The following is an 18,521-nucleotide window of genomic DNA, read 5'->3' on the forward strand; positions in this document are numbered from 1 at the left end:
AATTTACAGTGTGTTCATGTCCTTTTTCAGAATAACCCTGCCCATTGTTTGCCTCAACACAGAGGGGGAGGGAGGAGGAATTCATTTGTAAAGGCTGCACTTTTTACACAGACAACAAATCAAGTTTTCATGAGCCCCCCCGTGTGTTGTTACTACTCATTAATGTTGCCCTTTGTGTCTAGAGACACTTTTATACTTTCAGTCCCTCCCTTCCTCCCAAAACTGTACTCATTTTCCATGGTTATATTGTACATTCATAGACCAGTAATGTAGCTGGAAGCACAATGTTTTGTTTTCCACTTTGTTATTACAGTAAAGTATACACAGTATGTCAGTTGCTAGAGAGAGAGAAAGAGAGAGACAGATGTGCGCCCACCGTCGTGTTTTGGTTTTGGATCTGGATCTCCCCTGGTTTTGGATCTGAATCAGGTTTTGGATTTTTTTCCTTGGTGTTTTGTGTTTTGGTTTTGGATCTGGATATTTTCTTAAAATATCATAAAGACAGTTAAAATCACAATATGGGCTTGTTTTTGTTCCTACAGTATTATTAACCTCAATAAAAGTTATTTACAGTCATTTCCAATCAATTTTGACCACCTCACAATATTATATTTTTCATCTTGTTAAGGCCAAAAGGTTGCATCCAGCTGCAGTTCATCTTCCAATTTCCAACATGGATACAGTGTGTTATACAGTGTGGGTTGGATACACCAATAGTGCACATACTGTGACAGCAGTGTTGGCATATGCAGGGTTGCTGACGGTGTCCTCAGTACATGGAATGGCAGTGCATTGGTGTTGGCAGTGTCCTCAGTGAAGGGTACTGATGATATCGGCAGTGCCAGTGGTGTCTTTAGTGCTGGTTTGCTGGCTGCATCGGCATTGTAGGGGTTACTGACGGTGTCCTCAGCATGTGGTTTGGCCATGCTGCGGTGCTGACAGTGTCGTCAGTGTAGGGTACCAGCGATGTTGGCAGTGCGGGGGTGCCAGCAGTGTCCTCAGTGCAGGTTTGCTGACTGTGTTGGCAGTACAGGGGTGTTCTTAATGCAGGGTGCCGGCGATGTCGGCAGAGCGGGGGTGCCAGTAGTGTCCTCAGTGTAGATTTGCTGGCTGTGTCGGCAGTGCGGGGGTTGCTGGCAATGTCCTCAGTACATGGAATGGCAGTGCTGTGGTGCTGGCAGTGTTCTCAGTGAAGGGTAACGGCGATTGTGGCAGTACAAGGGTGCCAGCAGTGTCCTCAGTGCAGGTTTGCTGACTGTGTTGGCAGTGTAGGGGTGTTCTCAATGCAGGGTGATGGCAATTTTGGCAGAGTGGGGGTGCCAGCGGTGTCCACAGTGCATGAGTGCTGACAGTGTCAGCAGTGCAGGGGTGCTGGTGGTGTCCACAGTGTGGGAGTGCTGGCAGTGTCGGCAGTGTGGGGGTCACTGACTGTGTCCTCAGAACGTGGGGCAGCAGTGCAGGAGTGTCAGCAGCGGTGGTGTCAGCAGCGGGGGATGCTGCCAGTGGGGTGCCGGCAGTGTCAGCAGCGGGGGTGTAGGCGGTGTAGGGCAGCAGGAGATGGTGGGCACCATCATCTTTTGCTTCCTGTGTGCATATTAAATGGGCTTAACGCTGATTGGCTGAGAGCCGTGATGTAAGGCTCTCTCAGCCAATCAGCGTTAAGCCTGCTTAATACAAAACCTTGTGACCCCACAACCTCGCGACCCAAGAGTGTGATTGTGAGGTTTTGCCTTGGGTTATGGATCTGGGGCAGGCAGAGAGATCCGAGCGCCCTCTAGGGGTCCTTAGTTCCCCAGGGATCCCTGGCCTGGGCTGATTAGAGTCAGGTTTAATGTTTTGACTGGGGGCCCAGTGAAAGGGCTCCCCTGGCTGTGGCATTAGCCCCCTCACTAGAAAAAGTCTGGTACTGGTTCTGAATTTTACACAGGGACCCTACTCATTTTTTCCCCCTATATTTCCAAAATCAGATCAGTGGTCAGTGCTAGTTGCGCACTGTCGCTATGTCGTTTGTCCCCCATATTTTTGCAACGAAAGCTGGTTCTGACTAGCCCAGTGCTTGTTGTGCTTAAGTACAGGGGACCCCTATGTCATTTGTCCCCTGTATTTAATCAAAATCAGCACTGGGTCACTAAAAGCTCAGGGCTCTTTTGTGGAGGGGGGGCATGCCATTTTTTATTTATTTGTTTTCACAGGTTTTTTTTTTTACCACAGCAACACAGACGGGTCTCTCTGATCCTGTCTATGCTCTGTGTCAATGACCCAGATGCATGTAGCATGGATCTCCTGGTCCATGCATGCATCTATGTCATTGAAATACATAGCCGCACAGAGGGGTCTCACTGATCCCATCCGTGCATCTGTGTCAATGTACAAAAGTGTCTCATAAAAATGTGGTTTGTTGTCTGTCTGTGGAAAATGTGCAGCCTTTACAAAATGAATTCCGCCCCCCTCCCCTCCGTGTTGAGAAAAGTAAAGGGTTTACCTGGAGAAGGACATAAACATATAGTATATTACTGATGGTCAGTTTTTGAATTATACTATATATATTGAATCATAAAAATTTATTTTTGGAGAAATAAAATAAGTTTACACTGAGATTCAAACCCTAATTTCCTGGTGTGATGTGCAGTCACCTTACCACTACGCTATAACACCTACAGGCAAATGCTTAAGTCTTTTACCTCTTACAAAGTGAAAATGAACTGAAACTGACAGCTTCTGTTCTAGATCCAGCTAGAAATATAGCAATAGTTTTTTTTTTAGTATATGAAATATGGTGCTATATTTCCAAGTACTATTTTCTATTCTGTAGGACTTTTTACTGTATAAGTAGCCAAAGTATGCAGGAAATTTTGTAAGCCTGTCTGGCACTGCAATGGGAAGCAGCTTACTGTATTGGATCTTCCTCTCCAGCTTTCTACTTAGGCAGCCACAGTATACTTTTCTAAAAGTGCCACCTGCTTTCTGAAAAGTGGTACTACACTATATTTCAGCCTCCTTACACATGTCCTGACATGTATATCTTGGCAGGGCTGGTTATCTGATGCCATGAATGGCAGGCCGTGGCTCAATTTTCACAAAGGTGTATGTGGACACATCTGTACATCCCGTCTCAGTTGTTATTGTTGCTGTTCACGAAGACTTACTACACCGGTCTGAAACAGTCTACTCGCTAACATTGTTTGGAAAAATATATAGGGGTAAATGTAATAAACTCTGAGTTTTAATTGCAAGACAAACTCGGACCTTCTCGTACATTTAAAGGTCCAAGTTTGTCCCTCAACTAACCAACTGTTACGCCTGTGAACTTGTGAGTTCAAGGTTAGTACATTATGCAAGTCTGTGTGAGTATTCTCCTATGAAAACTTGGACCTTGCAACTTACAAGGTCAACGTTATACAGAAGCCTTCACAGATCAGTGAGATACATGAAGGCTTCTGTGTTAAAAAAAAAATAGTAAACACTTAAAAGAAATTAAATGTGCCCCCCCCCACAAGCATAAACAGCCCAGGGCTCTGTTGAGCCTGTTCTGGTTCTGAAAATACAGGGGAAAATATGCATAGGGTTCCACTGTATTTTATTAACCAGCACCAGGCTCTACTGAGCCAGTCCTGGTTGTTTAAATACAGGGGACAAAATGAGTATGGGTCCCCTATATTCTCCATAACCAGCACCGAACTCTTTATAGCAGGGGTGTAATGCCACAGCCGAGTTTATTGGGGGGATCCCTGAGTAGGTGGGGACCCCTCCAATAAAGGGGTTCCCCTCTCCAGGGCACCTTTAATAATCTAGCAGTTCTTACCATTGAAGTCAATGATGGGAACCGTTCATTGGCACCTCTCTCAGCCAAAGCATTTACTGAATATAGGAAATGCAGAGGCTGAGCCCCTCATTCGTGAGGTACCATCCTTAGAGGAAGGTACTTGTCCGTGGGCTTGGGTAATTGCATTTTTTTAATTTACAAAGACGTGGATGCTTAGAGGGACAGAAGAGGACCGGAACAAGAGATAGTTGAGTATGGATTTTCTTTTTACAGATTACATGGATGCTAAAGGACTAGCGGACATGATTGGCTATAGGGATTATAGGTGAGTATGCATGAATGTAAGTGTATGTGAATGGGAGTGTGCATGTATGTTTAAATAAAATTGTATTTATTTTTTAATTTCAATATTTATTTTGCAGATGAACTAGAGGTACCAGCATGCCTTTAATAGCCCACATGCTGGTACTCGTGGTTCTCCAAGTACCAACATGTGGGGGATGCTTGCTGCGACTCTAGTTCTCCAGCAAAGGACAATATTATTCTTTTTATTTTTTACACACACATATACACAATCAACCTGGCCCCCAGCCCAGGCGTGGGGTGCCCAGGAGAGGGAGAACCTTTATTGGGGAGGTCCTACCTCCCCAGGGATCCCCAGCCTGGGCTGACTATCAGTCAGGTATGAATGCTTTGCCCGTGGGACCTGGTGAAAGGGTTCCCCAGCTGAGGCATTACATCCCCACTAGAAAGAGTCCAGTGCTGGTTATGAAAAATACAGGGACCACTACTCATTTTGTCCCCTGTATCTCCATAACCAGGACCGGTTCAACAGAGTCTGATCCTGTTAATAAAATACAGGGAAACCGTGCACATTTTTTCCCCTGTATTTTGAGAACCAGGACAGGGTCAACAGAGCCTTGTGCTGGTTCTTAAAATACAGGGGAAACCTACGCATTTTTCTCCCTGTATTTTAAGAAGCAGGATAGGCTCAACAGAGCCCGGGACTGGTTATGCTGATTAGAACATGGAACCCAATGTCTTTTTTTTTTTTTTAAATGTATATCTTACAAATTTTTATACATACAGAAACATGTACGGATCAGTATGCTGAAGCAGGTCTTTTTTTATGAGTTTTCAGTCAGTAATAGTGTGTGAGTTAAACACTCACACTCTATTACATTGTCCGAGTTGTATCCTCACAATGGCAAAACATCTGGTAGCATGTTTTGTCATCGCAGGGGTGTGAGAAACATGCAAGTTTGCATGTTCTTGCACCCTATTACTAAGGGTGAGTTCTAAAAATGTGCGAGTATATATCTACGCTCACACATTTTCCAAACTCGGACCCTATTACATTTTGCCCATAGTGTGTACCCAGCCTGTTCTCAAAATGTAGCAGTATAACTAAGAAGATGAACACTTAAACAAAATACAATATGCTCAATATCTAAGCTTGTCAAATGTGACAAATTTCAATGTTCAATTTAATTTTATACACATGCATTTTTTTTGCCCATGTCCCTTAATGTACAGACTTTTGTTATATGTCAGCACTTTATACAGTAAATAACAAATAAAATATAATTATAAAATAATAATAATAGACCATATCATGTAAAATAACAAATTAAAGTTATATATGTATCTTAAATGTTGTTCTGTGGGTGAAAATCACTTCCTTATTCCTAATGCCATTCAGTATAACTATAGTTATCTCAGATTTCAGCATAGATGTGCTTTTGTCAAATGAGGAAGTTATATATAAAAACAAATACACTTCCTCAAATGACTGCAGTTCTCAGACAACAGCAAAGCTGTCTGGATCATTTCATGTAAAGCACTTTCATTTCAATCCTTGCCTGATGTCCTGGACTTTGAGATGTGGGAGAACAGTGAAGAGTAATCAGACCTGGAGCTCTGACAGTCTACTATCTGATTACACCACTCATCACTCTCCATCCATGAGCTCATGTAGAATAATCTAAAGTGGAGATTTTGTGATTCCAAAGAGAACTTTTGAAGACAAGTTAAAAATGGCGATGGTGAGAACGTGGGTTGAGCCAGTAGTTGCTGGATGCCAGTTAGCCAGCTCTTTTTATGATACTGGATTAATATTAGTAGTAAAAGGTTACTACAACAAGACTAACATTACAACAAATGAGGATGCTCTTCAGAAATCTATCTCTAATTTCTATATTATATACAACTTCATCATCAAATTGACACCTCTGTTATCTGCCTATATTCTAGCAAAAATAGGTGATAAAAGGAACAGAAAGATAACACTTTGCGTGCCAATCAGTGGATACTTAATTTCTAGCTTATTTCTTCTCTTTTTGATTCTTTGGGACTGGCCAATAGAAGTTATGTTTGGCACTGCTGCCTTTAATGGTCTATGTGGTTGGTTCACAGCTTTCTGGGCTGGTGTCATGGCATTGGCATCTCTAAATTCCTCTGAGAACCGAAGGTCTCTTAGACTTATCTTCATTGAATGCATCTTTGGGTTGGCTGGATTTGTTGGCAGCTTAATTTCTGGACATATCTTCATTAATCTAGAAATTGCGCATCACCCGGGAACAGCTCTGGTCTCCTGTAGCGTAGCAGGTTATGCCGTCTGTCTCTTGTATGTAATTTTTATATTGAGAATTCCTCATTCTGAAGTAAGACAAGAGGAAGCTACCTCAAGGACGGCTGAGGACCCAGCTGTACATCGAGAAACGGCTGATGAAGATTTTACAGAACATAGCAGGCTCATCGATCAGTCAAATAGAAATGTAACATATAACACATCAGATATTAATATATCTACCACTAAAGTGACAATTTACCTCCTGTTTCTAAGTGCCACTTTATATAATTCTGCTGTCAATGGTGCTGAAGATGTCATTAATTTTTTTGTTTTAAAGAAACCGCTGAGCTGGGGACCAGTAGAAGTGGGTTATGGAAATGCTGCAGGCTACATGATTTTTATAACTAGTTTTCTGGGAGTTTTTGTTTTATCCAGGTGTCTATGTGACTTGCACTTAGTCATATTTGGAATGTTTTCATTTTGCGCTGGGATTCTAATCATGGCCTTTGTTCGTTGGACCTATCTTTATTACATTGGTAAGTAAATAAATGAAACATAATTTTAAAGGGCTTGTGAACAATTGCTAACAGGCCCGTTTTGCAGACTGATCTTGTTTTTGCATTGTACATACTCCAGAGCAGAGTGAAATTAATCTCAGTCGCATTTCCACTTCCGTATGAAGTGGGTTTCACTGGGTGGTTGCAAAGTGTTTGCCTGTAGGCTAAGGTTAGAGAGGACGTATCCATGGAGAGCTGTGCAAGCTAAAAACAAACATATCTCTTGCACAAGCACCTATGGCCCCTGTATGTTTTGAAGCTTTTTAAGAAAAAACTGTTATTTTATAATAAAGTCACAAAAAAGCAAAATGCTAAATCATACAGTATATGATGTCTTAATAGATATTTCACTATTATACATAGTTATATACAGTGGCATATCTAAAATGGAGCACAGACAAATGGAAGAAAAAAGAAACTCTTCATGGGGCACTCTTAATATGTATGAATTAAAACAATTTATTGAAATACATTATGGTACTATTATGGGGCATACTGATCAATGTCTTAGGGCCTGATTCAGCAAGGATCACAACTGCGATTATGCACGCATTCAGCCGATTGTTGCATTCTGCGCATGCATATGCATCACAGTGCGCATGCGCGAACCAGTCACTGCAGTCGGGACTGCGATCACAGTAACTACACAGACCCATCGCAGAGTGATTGACAGGAAGTTCCATTTGGGGGTGGTGACGGGGGGGTGGTCAGCAAAACGCAGATGTGCCAGTGCATTTGAACGTCCTTGCCGGGGCGTGCATAAATTAGGGACTGCAATGCCATACACTGCTGAAGTACTCAGTGCATGCAATGAGGTTAGCAATTCCTGAGTAAGGTCAGAGCTTGTGCAAGTGTGTGTGAGGCTGCGATGGTACTCGATGTTACCGATGGTTTTGCAGTCTTGCTAAACATTATGGATCTGTGTAAGGTAAGTTGTGTGCTGCGATGGCATAGCGAACACAATGGATTAGCATATCATCGCAGTCAGACTGCATGCGTAATCGCAGCCATGATCGCAGTTGCAATCCTTAGTGAATCAGGCCCTTAGTCCCAATAGTTATAATTTCTTATCACTGCTATTCGTGGCAATAAGAAATTATGATTCTAATACATTAGATTATTCTAAAGTATTAAACTTCACTCACAGGGACAGGGGCTCCAAAAAGGATTCACATTCACAATCCTTTCACTACATCTTCGGGAGCAAGGCTGCTGACCATGCATGTGCTAGTGGTGAGTGCCGGGGAGGAATCCTATGGATCCCTTTCCTGGAAAATTTTGCAAAATATAGCCCAACAGCTACAACAGGCTAACACCATCTTCTGATGGCGTTAGCAACCAAGGCCAAGCTCCGGAATGCATCACTTATGCTTAGTGAATTTGGCTAAAAAGCTGCCCCTATAGAAACCCTTGGGGCTACTTTTGTAACCAGCTACACACATTTGAAGAAAACTTATTATTCAAGGGGTATCCCACAAATAATAATTAATAAATAGGCCCTATGTATTAAAAGATTAATTCTATATTTTATTTCCAGATTGCAGACTCAGAGACACAAAATACTTGGAATACAGATGTTTGGTCACAAATAAAAAAAGGAGCAAAATAGGAGCTATTTGCTCCTGGTATAGACCATGTTGCAATGCAAGGGTGCAAAGGTATTTGTTTGTCTGGGTTTTTTTGCCAAGCATGGAAAATACTGACAGCTTTAGAATATAGCGAACACGAGCTGCTTTGCTTTTAGACTGGAATCTAGATTCTGTGACACTCCACTTCCCAGATTTAACTCTCTCTATTAAATCTCTCTGCATATTTTAATTCAGCCCCACTTGCAGTGCAACATGGTTTTCCCAAGGTGTAAATTGCTCCTTTTTTTGCTCCTTTTACTATTTGCTCCTAACTCTGAATCATACTCAATGGCTTTGGTTAAACTTTTGGAGGTACTGTATATGTTATAATCTGTGAGTTGCAGGCAAATGCAATATTTCATCAATTTAGCTACTATATTTAAAGCGTCAATTTAAAAAAAAGCAAAATCAACCTTTAAAAAATTGGCACTTTAAATGTAGCATCTAAATTGACAAAATCTCAGGGGTACATTACATATATAGCACACGTTATAAAGCTCTTTGGAGAGATGTACTAAGCTCTGAAAAGTGATACATTGAAAAGTGATAAACTATCAACCACTTAGCTCCTAACTCTCATCTTACAGGCTGTGTTTGAAAAATGACAGTTAGGAGCTGTTGGTTGGTAATTTATCACTCTCCAATTTATCACTTTCTATCACTTAGTACATCTGCCCCAACATTTCCATATATGTGAATTAGTTATGTATTAGATATAATTACTGGGTAATAGGAACTAATAAAAACCAGGGGCGCCAAAAGAGGGGGACCTGGGTACTAATTACCCGAGCCCGGACTTCTTGGAGAAACCCGGCGGGGGCCTGTGTCTGATCCCATCCCCCTCCCTCTTACCTGTCAGCAGTCTAGCACACGCTGCTGTGTGCTGGGCTGCATTGGGACCAGGGAGACTGCTGTCGCTGAGAAGCAGCAGCAGTCTCCCCTCCTCTGTCTGTGGGGGGGAGCGAACACACTGATTGCGCCCCCACCTAGATTTGTGCCTGGCTGAGGGGCCCCACTCATGAGAGCGCCGTGGTGCTGCAAATAGGTTTTTGCCTTTTTTCTTCTAAGGGGGCATGGGCTCTCTACTACGGCCTTGATAATAACTGTATGATAAAGGGATTAAAGAGTGCCAGATGCAGATTTTGCAAAAACATAAAGTGTATTTTTTTCCCAAGTTACAAATCTTTAAATGTTTCATATTGTCTTGTTTTTCAGCCAGACTTGTCATGATGTTTTCTCTGATCCCCTTACCAGCTATCAGGGCCATGTTATCGAAATATACAAAGGAGTCATCATACGGTGAGCCACAACATACGTGTTTTTATCTTTTATAACACATATAGAAAAAATATTTAAGTTATTGTGGCACATTAACCTTTTTAAGCAATAGCAAGTATCCTGGTGAAGGGCAGTTTTGGTTTCAACGTATAAAGTGGTATAGAACCATCACATGTTTACAATTATGGGCCCTTACCAGTACAAATTAAAGAGGCCTCCCACCTTCCCAACCCCTGTACATGCCTGCCTCATGACACATAAATGTAGCATAAAGCCCTGTCTCATGCTATGCAGTGTTAAGTTTGTCTATAATTTTGTGATGGACACAGATTAAAAATAGTAGAAACTAACAGAAATAATATAGTGTCAGGAACAACAGGCGGATAGAATTTAACCAGGAGCTTTGGTTTATTGCAGTGCAAGAGATATTGTACAGTCGTACTCACTGTCACACATACAGGCAGCGTCAATTGTGCGGAGTTGGAGTGGAGCATACAGATAACCAGCTGGTTATGTATGAGGCTTGTATGTAGGCAGGTATAACTGGGATTTAGCAGGTCCCCTGTGTACTACTGTGGCACTTAAACACAGTGAACACAAGATGGTGCCGCACATGTGCATAGTACCTAATGGGGGCCATCTTGATAAAGGAGATGGTTCACTTATGGAGCATCATGGAGGTAGCACATTCCATATAGCCAGCATGCAGAATTGTGGGTTTAACTTTTTAATTATGATCCATCTTACTGAGTAAAATAAAAATGCTTTGTGGAATGTGCTGCAAACAATCTCAGCAATATGGATATAATTAGCTTGCAGTACTGTGGTGTGTGGTGTAGTAAGAATGGTTATACTTATTGCAACATTAAATTAAATACATTTGATGAAATCTAATAGTAGTTGTTTAATGTTTGGTATGTAAAGGACAAAGAAATATGCGTGCACATTAGACCCAACGGTCACTAGAGAGCACATGTAGCTATTTGGATGGAAACCATGTAGAGTTCTTCAGTTCATTTCTCCTGTGTAGAATATCACTTTTAGTTACTATTTTATGTATCCATCACTCTCTGTCTGTGTGGACGTTCAATGTGTAGAGTGTCATGTGATTGTCACAGCTAGGAAGCTGTAGTGATGTATTTTGGGGTTTACATCCCAGTTGCTGGTAGCCTAAGGGGTTAGAGAGATGACTTTTGTCCTGCATCAAACAATGTGGTTATAATAGGGTTCTCCCAAATATTAACTTTTTAGTAGGGGTAAATTCCTAATAGAATTACATGTGGAGGTGCTATCTAGACATCCTAGGAAGTTTGACTATTGGAGAAGTAAAGATGAATTTCTTAACTACAGTAGGTTCACTTGTCACCCTGGAATAGTTAAGTTTATGTCTTTGAGCAGTGGTCAGGGAACAGGGGTAAATTACCCCACATGGGGTAAAAATGAAATTCCTGGGGGTAATGGACGGACAGCCGGGCATGCATATGTATCATTCTATAATATAGAATGATTCATATGCATGCCCGGATGTGCCGCAGGGAGGCTCTAAGCTGGACGCCCACTGAGATATTATTACCAGTGGGTGCCCGACTCCTTTCCTGCAGCGCCACGTTAGCCGGAGGCTGGAGTTCTCTTCTGAACTCCAGCTTCCGCCTCTCTCCATGCGCACTATGGGAAAGACGTCATTACGTCTCTCCCATAGTTCAGAGAAGAGCAGCCAGGCAGACAGGACGGCAGCGGATGCAGGAGCGGGGATTAAGGTGTTTTTTTGTACAAGCAGCACTACTACAGGGGCATTATATGGGGGCACTATATAGGAGCACTACTACAGGGGCATTATATGGGGGCACTATATAGGAGCACTACTACAGGGGCATTATATGGGGGCACTACTACAGGGACATTATATGGGGGCACTACTACAGGGGCATAACTATATGGGCAGTACTACAGGGGCATAACTATGGGGGCACTACTACAGGGGTATAACTATGGGGGCTCTACTACAGGGGCATAACTGTGGGGGCACTACTATACGATTTCCTTCCTTTCAAATCAAGGGGGTAAAGTCGGCGTTTCTAAATATATTTTGGGGTAAAAGGTAAAAAAGTTCCCTGACCCCTGTCTTTGAGGATGACTGTAGCAATAAAGTATATAACAATATTATATGATGGTATGGTGGTATATAAGGCCATATGGCAGCATTATGTTGCTATGTGATTCAGTGTGTAAATGTGCTGCAATAAGTACTGTATAACCTTTATTACTAAACAACACACCACAGGATTGTACTCTAATTATATCTACAGTACAAGCACAAAAATTAGGCACAGTTGCTGTAGTTATCCAGCCTTATATACCCCCAGGTCCCATGGAGATTGGCTGTAGCCAAGAAGTGGGCAGAGAGCGGTACAGCCAAGATGATGAAGTGTTGCTGAACAGGAGCCTAAATAAACAAGTAGCACACATATGGGCGGTTTCTGAGTACCTAGAAACCTCCCCTGATGGACCACGTTCTGCTCCCAGCCCCAATGATTTGCAGATGTATGGGGAAAGCACAGGGTCAAATTATGCAAAGTGCCCAGCCTTGCCCCAATTAAGACCTGCTGCTTTATCTTTAAAAAAAAAAAATATATATATATATATAATATATATATATACACACTGTATGTATGTATTGTATATACAGATATATATATACAGTGTGTGATAGATAGATAGATAGATAGATAGATAGATAGATAGATAGATAGATAGATAGATAGATAGATAGCACATATACAGAACACCCCCTCCTTGCAAATCCTGTAACAGTTGCTGTGGATCAACTAGCCAGGATCAGATCTTGCACAGTGCACTAATATATTGTCTTATGTGATTGTGACATAGAGGTACTGTGACATGAGGCGGTTCAGTTTTTACAGATCTCAATATTACTGTTAATCATTCTGCTTGATAGTCCAAAGTCGCTAGTGGTTGCTTCAGTTTTCTCCGCAGGGCTTTATGATGGGGTTTGGCATTTTTCTTATTCCTCTCGACAGAGTGAGGTCTGGCGCCAGCCAGCAGGGGGGAGCCATAGGCAGTAGAGGTGCTCCCTGAGCAGGGAAGGGAGGATCTTGGTCACCAACTCCACCTTGCCCCTGTCCATGCACTGGAGGCAGGCATTGCAGACTTTCACGATATAACAGAATTGTTTTAACTCCAAGCTCAGTGTAAAAACCTCTATTATCAATTTTCTGCTGCTAGGAAAAATGGATATAATCTATTGTACCCCTAATGTTAATATAATAAAATACAATAATCCCAGGCCATACGATTGGAATGATTATTGAGATCGGATAATTAATTCAATATGTTTATTTTGCATGTAATTATATCACAGTGGTTAAAAATATATAATATAAAATGTTCTTTCTAAAAATTGTATGGTATACAGGTGCATATCTATAATGGGTGCAGGGTGTGCGGGGAACACAGGCCCCTGGGTCCAGGGGGGCCCTGCACCGCACACCCTGCACCCATAATATTACTTACATCTCCGGAGTCCCATGTCGGCGTGGGGTCCAGTACTGTAAAACGACTGGAAAATGGCCACAGCTGCCATTTTCCCATTGTTTGCGCATGCGCAGTACAGGGAAAATGGCCACGGCTGCCATTTTCCCGGTGACCTGTGCATACACTATAGACTCTGGGCACACTCTAGTGCCCAGACTCTATAACTCCGGCGCTGGCTGCGCACATCTCAGTGCGCTGCCGGCTGCTGAGCAGAGAGGAGGGGGCCCGTGTCAGAGACTGTACACGGGCCCCCTCCTCTCTAGAAATGCCCCTGATGGTATACAACATATAAAACCACACAAAAACAATACAAAACATATAACGTTACTAAAATAAGGGTTTTCTTCTCCTATATGGTTGGTATAAACTGGAAAACACCTAATTAGATGTTTTACTTCCTGTTTATTAATGATTAATAATATTGTAATCAGCTGGTTGTATAATTTCCATCTGTAACTGGCTTGTAATTGGTCTGTGTTCACTTCTAGTATACTCCCAAGTGTTTGCAGTGTAATTCATCCAACACAGTGTTTGAAACTCAGCAGAAACTCAGAGTACATTCCCAAATTACTTGGTACCTCTTATTAAAGTACTTATCCAAGTGCAGCTCCGTCGTCCAATGATGTGGGGTCTGCCGGCAGGCCTGGGTACGTGCTCAGTATAGCACGTCCCCGTGTCCTCCTTATCACCACGTTTCACCTGTTGGGCTTCTTAAGGATAAATTAAGCATGGTGGGCTTTTGCTTGGCTCCTGTGATGGGGTTTGGTCGACCCTTCCCCCACCCCCTCTAAAACCATGCTCAACACCTTCCCCCAGCTGCCTTATGGTGCTTTGGGAATATCTGGGGTAAACACTGTGCTTTTATGAACATTTGTAAAAAATATTTAAAAAATTATTTGATTTATATATTACAGAATATACAGCATTCAAGGTATAGTCTTTTTGTCCTCCTAGAGATTGGGAACTTGGAATAATATAGTAAACTTGGTATTAAGTAATTTCTAGAACAGACTGGAAGACTCTCTACATTCAGCATTTGTAATTTTAAAGGTATCAGCTACGTGCCCCAAGGAGAAGAAGGCATTGAAAAGTTTTTCTACTATATGCTTTTTCTTTAATTTTGTCACAGGAAAATTGTTTGCAGTGCTGCAGATGTTCATGGGAGTTGTGGCTGTGGCATCATCAACAGCATTCATTGAGATTTACCAGGTTACGCTAAATTGGTTTAGTGGATTCAGTTTCGTCGTAATCTGCATTGTTGCCTTCATCAGTTTTATCCCTATCAGGTAAAATATACATTCCTTGTGCTGTTACTGTATTATATAATCCCGTACCAATATACTGTGCAAATAATACTGAATTAGTGGGAATATTTATAAGGGATTTTAAGAACTAACTATGAAGTATGACCTAATATCTGCAAATCCATTATTTGATAACCATTTAATAACAATCATGGAACCAGCTGACCCAAGGTCACTCTTAAAAGTTCAAATGATTAACTTCTAAAGGTTGTATCCTGATTGCTATGACAAATGCTTTAAAGCATACAGTGATTGTCTGATCCAGCAGGTCACCATAAAAACTGTATAGCTAGGTACACACTGGAGCGATGTTGGGATGATATGCCGTTTTGTAACAACATACAGTATATCGTCTACATTGCTCAGTGTGTAACGCCGATTGCGAGCTCCCACGGTCACCAGTGATGGTCACCAGATTTAATGTGCTGCACATCAAACCTAGTGATGTCGCCAGAGGCCAATGCATTATCAATAAATGTCATAACTGTGATCGTTACGTTGTTCATTAAAGTCATCCAGTGTGGATGTGCAATCATTGTTGACAGACATTCGTTCCGATGACGGAAAGAATGCCCATCGCTCCAGTGTATACCTAGCATAACAAACTGGCACTGTGACTTGGTTTAAAAATATAGTGGTATTGTAAAAGCCCTTTAACCTTGAATCCCCAATTCACATTAAGAACCCTATTTATCACAATCCGCATGTCATTCACAAGCATGTATCAAATATCACATGCAGGGAAAGAGTTTGCAAAAAAGCCCTGTCCCTGCAAATCCTCTTCACACACTTAACAGGGTATTTTTCACAAAAAAACACCCTGATAGTGTTACCGCCTGTGACCGCCTAAAACCAATTCCCCTCCCCTTCCCCCCAGTGCTCCCAAAGACAATGGTTACAGGCACTCAAGAAAAAAGAAAAGAAGAAAGAATTGTCTCTTTGTTGGTGCACATATAAGGAAAGAATAAATAAAGAATAATAAAAAAACAACTTTTATTATGTATACATTAAAAAAAATTGGTCACAATTACAAAAGGACACAGAGACAAGTATATTATTAATAATTTAATATCAATAATAATATTACGATACATGTCTATTTTCATTTTTAATGAATACTAGCTGGAGTACCCGGCGTTGCCCGGGATTTTAAAAATGTTTGTTTACACATCATCCTCCAACAAACCTCTCCTTAGGCAGGCCTCACGAAAAGTGTGACAAACTTCCCCATCAACAGTCCTAAGGTCTTCGAAGGAAGTAGGACCTGTAACGGTGTAAAGCAAACTTTGGAGATAGAAGCATTAAAAATTTGTCATATGTACAGTGTAAACACGGCCAAGAGCTTCTGTTGCTCTGATACCAGGATGACCATGTACAGCGACTCCCTGTTTTCTGCGCATAAAAACTTTTCGAGAAGCATTCCATGTGTAATATTTTGGCAGCTCACAGTACAGCAGGGTCCTTGCAAAGTCATCATTTTGACACCGTTCGAAGAAAGAAGTCAATGTTGTTGCATAATTTGGTATAGTCAGAGAGCTGAGAATGCTGGCAAAGCCTGCTAGAGCTCTCTTCGATAATAAACATTAAGATCATGACAAAACATTACAACACAAAATGCTTGCTGCGAGGCCCTACCCATATGCCGTGAGACCCCACAATGAGCGAACAGCAAAAAGGACAAATTTTCGCTTTTATATAGTAGATTTCACTAACAAGGCGATGTGAAAAAACATTTTAATGTATACATAATAAAAGTTATTTTTTATTATTCTTTATTTATTCTTTCCTTATATGTTCACCAACAAAGAGACAATTCTTTCTTCTTTTCTTTTTTCTTGAGAAGCTGTGCTATTGCTCAGACTGTCAACCACAGCAGGGATATTGTTCAAGGGAAACTGCTTAAAAAAGGGCATGTGGAGGGTACTAATTGCACATTAGGGGCATTTGGAGTGGATCGTAAGTGGCATGTGGAATTCCATTGAATTCAGCAAATTAAAAAGTTTCATGTATCTTTGGTGAATTTATATTAAATGATTATATTTTATATATTTTTTTTACAACTTACAACCCATAAAATGTTGTCATATTACCAGACATCTTCCTGGAATCTAACTGCCACCCCTGGAACTCCCAGTGAAACTGTCCACTCTGCAACTGAAACCACCACACCCTGTAACTGCCCCTACTACACATTGCAACTGCACACACTCCAACTGCCACCTGTGCACACTGTAATTGCTCCCCTTGCAAGTGACACCCAGCAACCTGTAACTTCCACAATGCACCATATGGCCACACACCACTGCAAATGCACCCTGCATCCTGCAACTGACTTCACTGCACCCTATAACTACACACCTACAACTGCTATGCCTGCACCCTGTAATTGCCACCACTAAAGTGACACCCATTCACCCTGTAACTGCACCCACCTGTACCATGTACCTTCCTCCCCTGTAACTGCTACCCCTGCACCCTGCAACTGCCACCCATGCAAGTGACACCACTGAACCCCCATGCAACTGTAGCCCTGCACTCTGTAAGTGCACACTCCTGCAACTGCACCCACACACCCTGTAACTGTCCTCCCTGCACCCTGTAACTATCGCACTGCACCCTATAACTTCCCCTAATACAAGTGTGATACCCGGGCGCCCTGCAACCTTCTCCTCTGCTCCATGTAACTGCAAGGGTCATTACTATGTGGCATAATGTGTAAGGGTCATGACTGTGTGGCATAATGTGTAAGGAACATTTCTGTGTGGAATATTGTGTAAGGGGCACTACTGCGAGAAATAATGTGTAAGGGGCATTACTGTGTGGCAAAATGTGAATAAGATGCTCTATTGCATGGTGTAATGTGAGTAAAGGACTCTGCTGTGTGGCATAATGTGTATGAGAAATAATATCATGTGGTGTAACTTGAGCAAGGGATACCAATGCTCTTTCTTGCACAGGGCACCAATATGTCTAACTACAGCTCTGCAGATAATCATTTACATTTTTCATATTGTCAATGCCAAACCACTTTACAGCAATATTCCAACATCTACAACAGTTATGCCTGAGGAATCGTATAATCATTTTTTGTCATAATTTTTTTCAGCAGTTGAAAAAACTTCTCACATTAATCTTTGGAAATGTCTGCTACTGTGAACAAATAATGTATTCTATTCTTATATTGTTTCCACAGTTTTATAGCCTGCAAGACAAACACAAGAAAAATATCACAGCAAGTTGTTCAGGAATAATGGGCCAGCGTTTACAATGGACAGGAAGATTCTAAAATTCCAAATAATTTTTGGTCAGAGCTAATTTAAAATGTATGTGAAAAAGTTTTATTCAAATGAGTGCATGTGGCAAGAGAGCATGCGTTTGCTATGTTACCAAGAACTAAAGTGTCTTGGAGGCATATTTACACATATTCACATTTAAAATGTGGTTGTGGTGTGATATGTTTGCCTAAATTTCGAATTTAGGAAATATCACTTGGATGTACTAAAATTTGCTCAAAGGCAGTGGCATCACAAGGGGGGTGCGGGCCACACCCGGGTGTCACTTGCCAAGAGGTGACACCAAGGTGCAGACTCCCCCTACAGTGCAGCACTCGGCTCCTGACAACTGTGAGGGAGCCAGCCAGCACTGCACACAGGGCAGTCCACACCTCCGGCACCCCCCTGCCCCCAGTAATAACAGGACCACAGGGGTTTGGCCTCAAGGCCACGCCACTTCTCGCATAGCCACACCTCTGTCTGCAAGGCCATGCCCCCTATTCGGTGGCGCGGCACGCATATCGTCCCTCCCCACTATGGGTGACACCGCTGGGAGGGACACCACTGCTCAAAAGAATAGAGCTTGCAAGACAGT

General features: G+C 41.9%; 1 protein-coding gene across 1 annotated transcript; it reads left to right on the forward strand.

The window, feature by feature from the left end:
• The first annotated feature begins 5,799 nt into the window (after positions 1-5,799).
• LOC148462406 (solute carrier family 46 member 2-like) lies at positions 5,800-18,190 on the forward strand. The gene is made up of 4 exons (XM_088460066.1): positions 5,800-6,871; positions 9,736-9,819; positions 14,480-14,636; positions 17,848-18,190. Exons 1-4 carry the CDS (start codon positions 5,800-5,802, stop codon positions 17,903-17,905), a joined length of 1,371 nt encoding a protein of 456 aa, XP_088316192.1. The 3' UTR covers positions 17,906-18,190.
• The last annotated feature ends 331 nt before the right edge of the window (positions 18,191-18,521 follow it).

This window comes from Taudactylus pleione, unplaced genomic scaffold (assembly GCF_031769625.1).
Source record: "Taudactylus pleione unplaced genomic scaffold, aTauple2 ptg000967l, whole genome shotgun sequence".
In the NCBI taxonomy this organism is placed as follows: domain Eukaryota; kingdom Metazoa; phylum Chordata; class Amphibia; order Anura; family Myobatrachidae; genus Taudactylus; species Taudactylus pleione.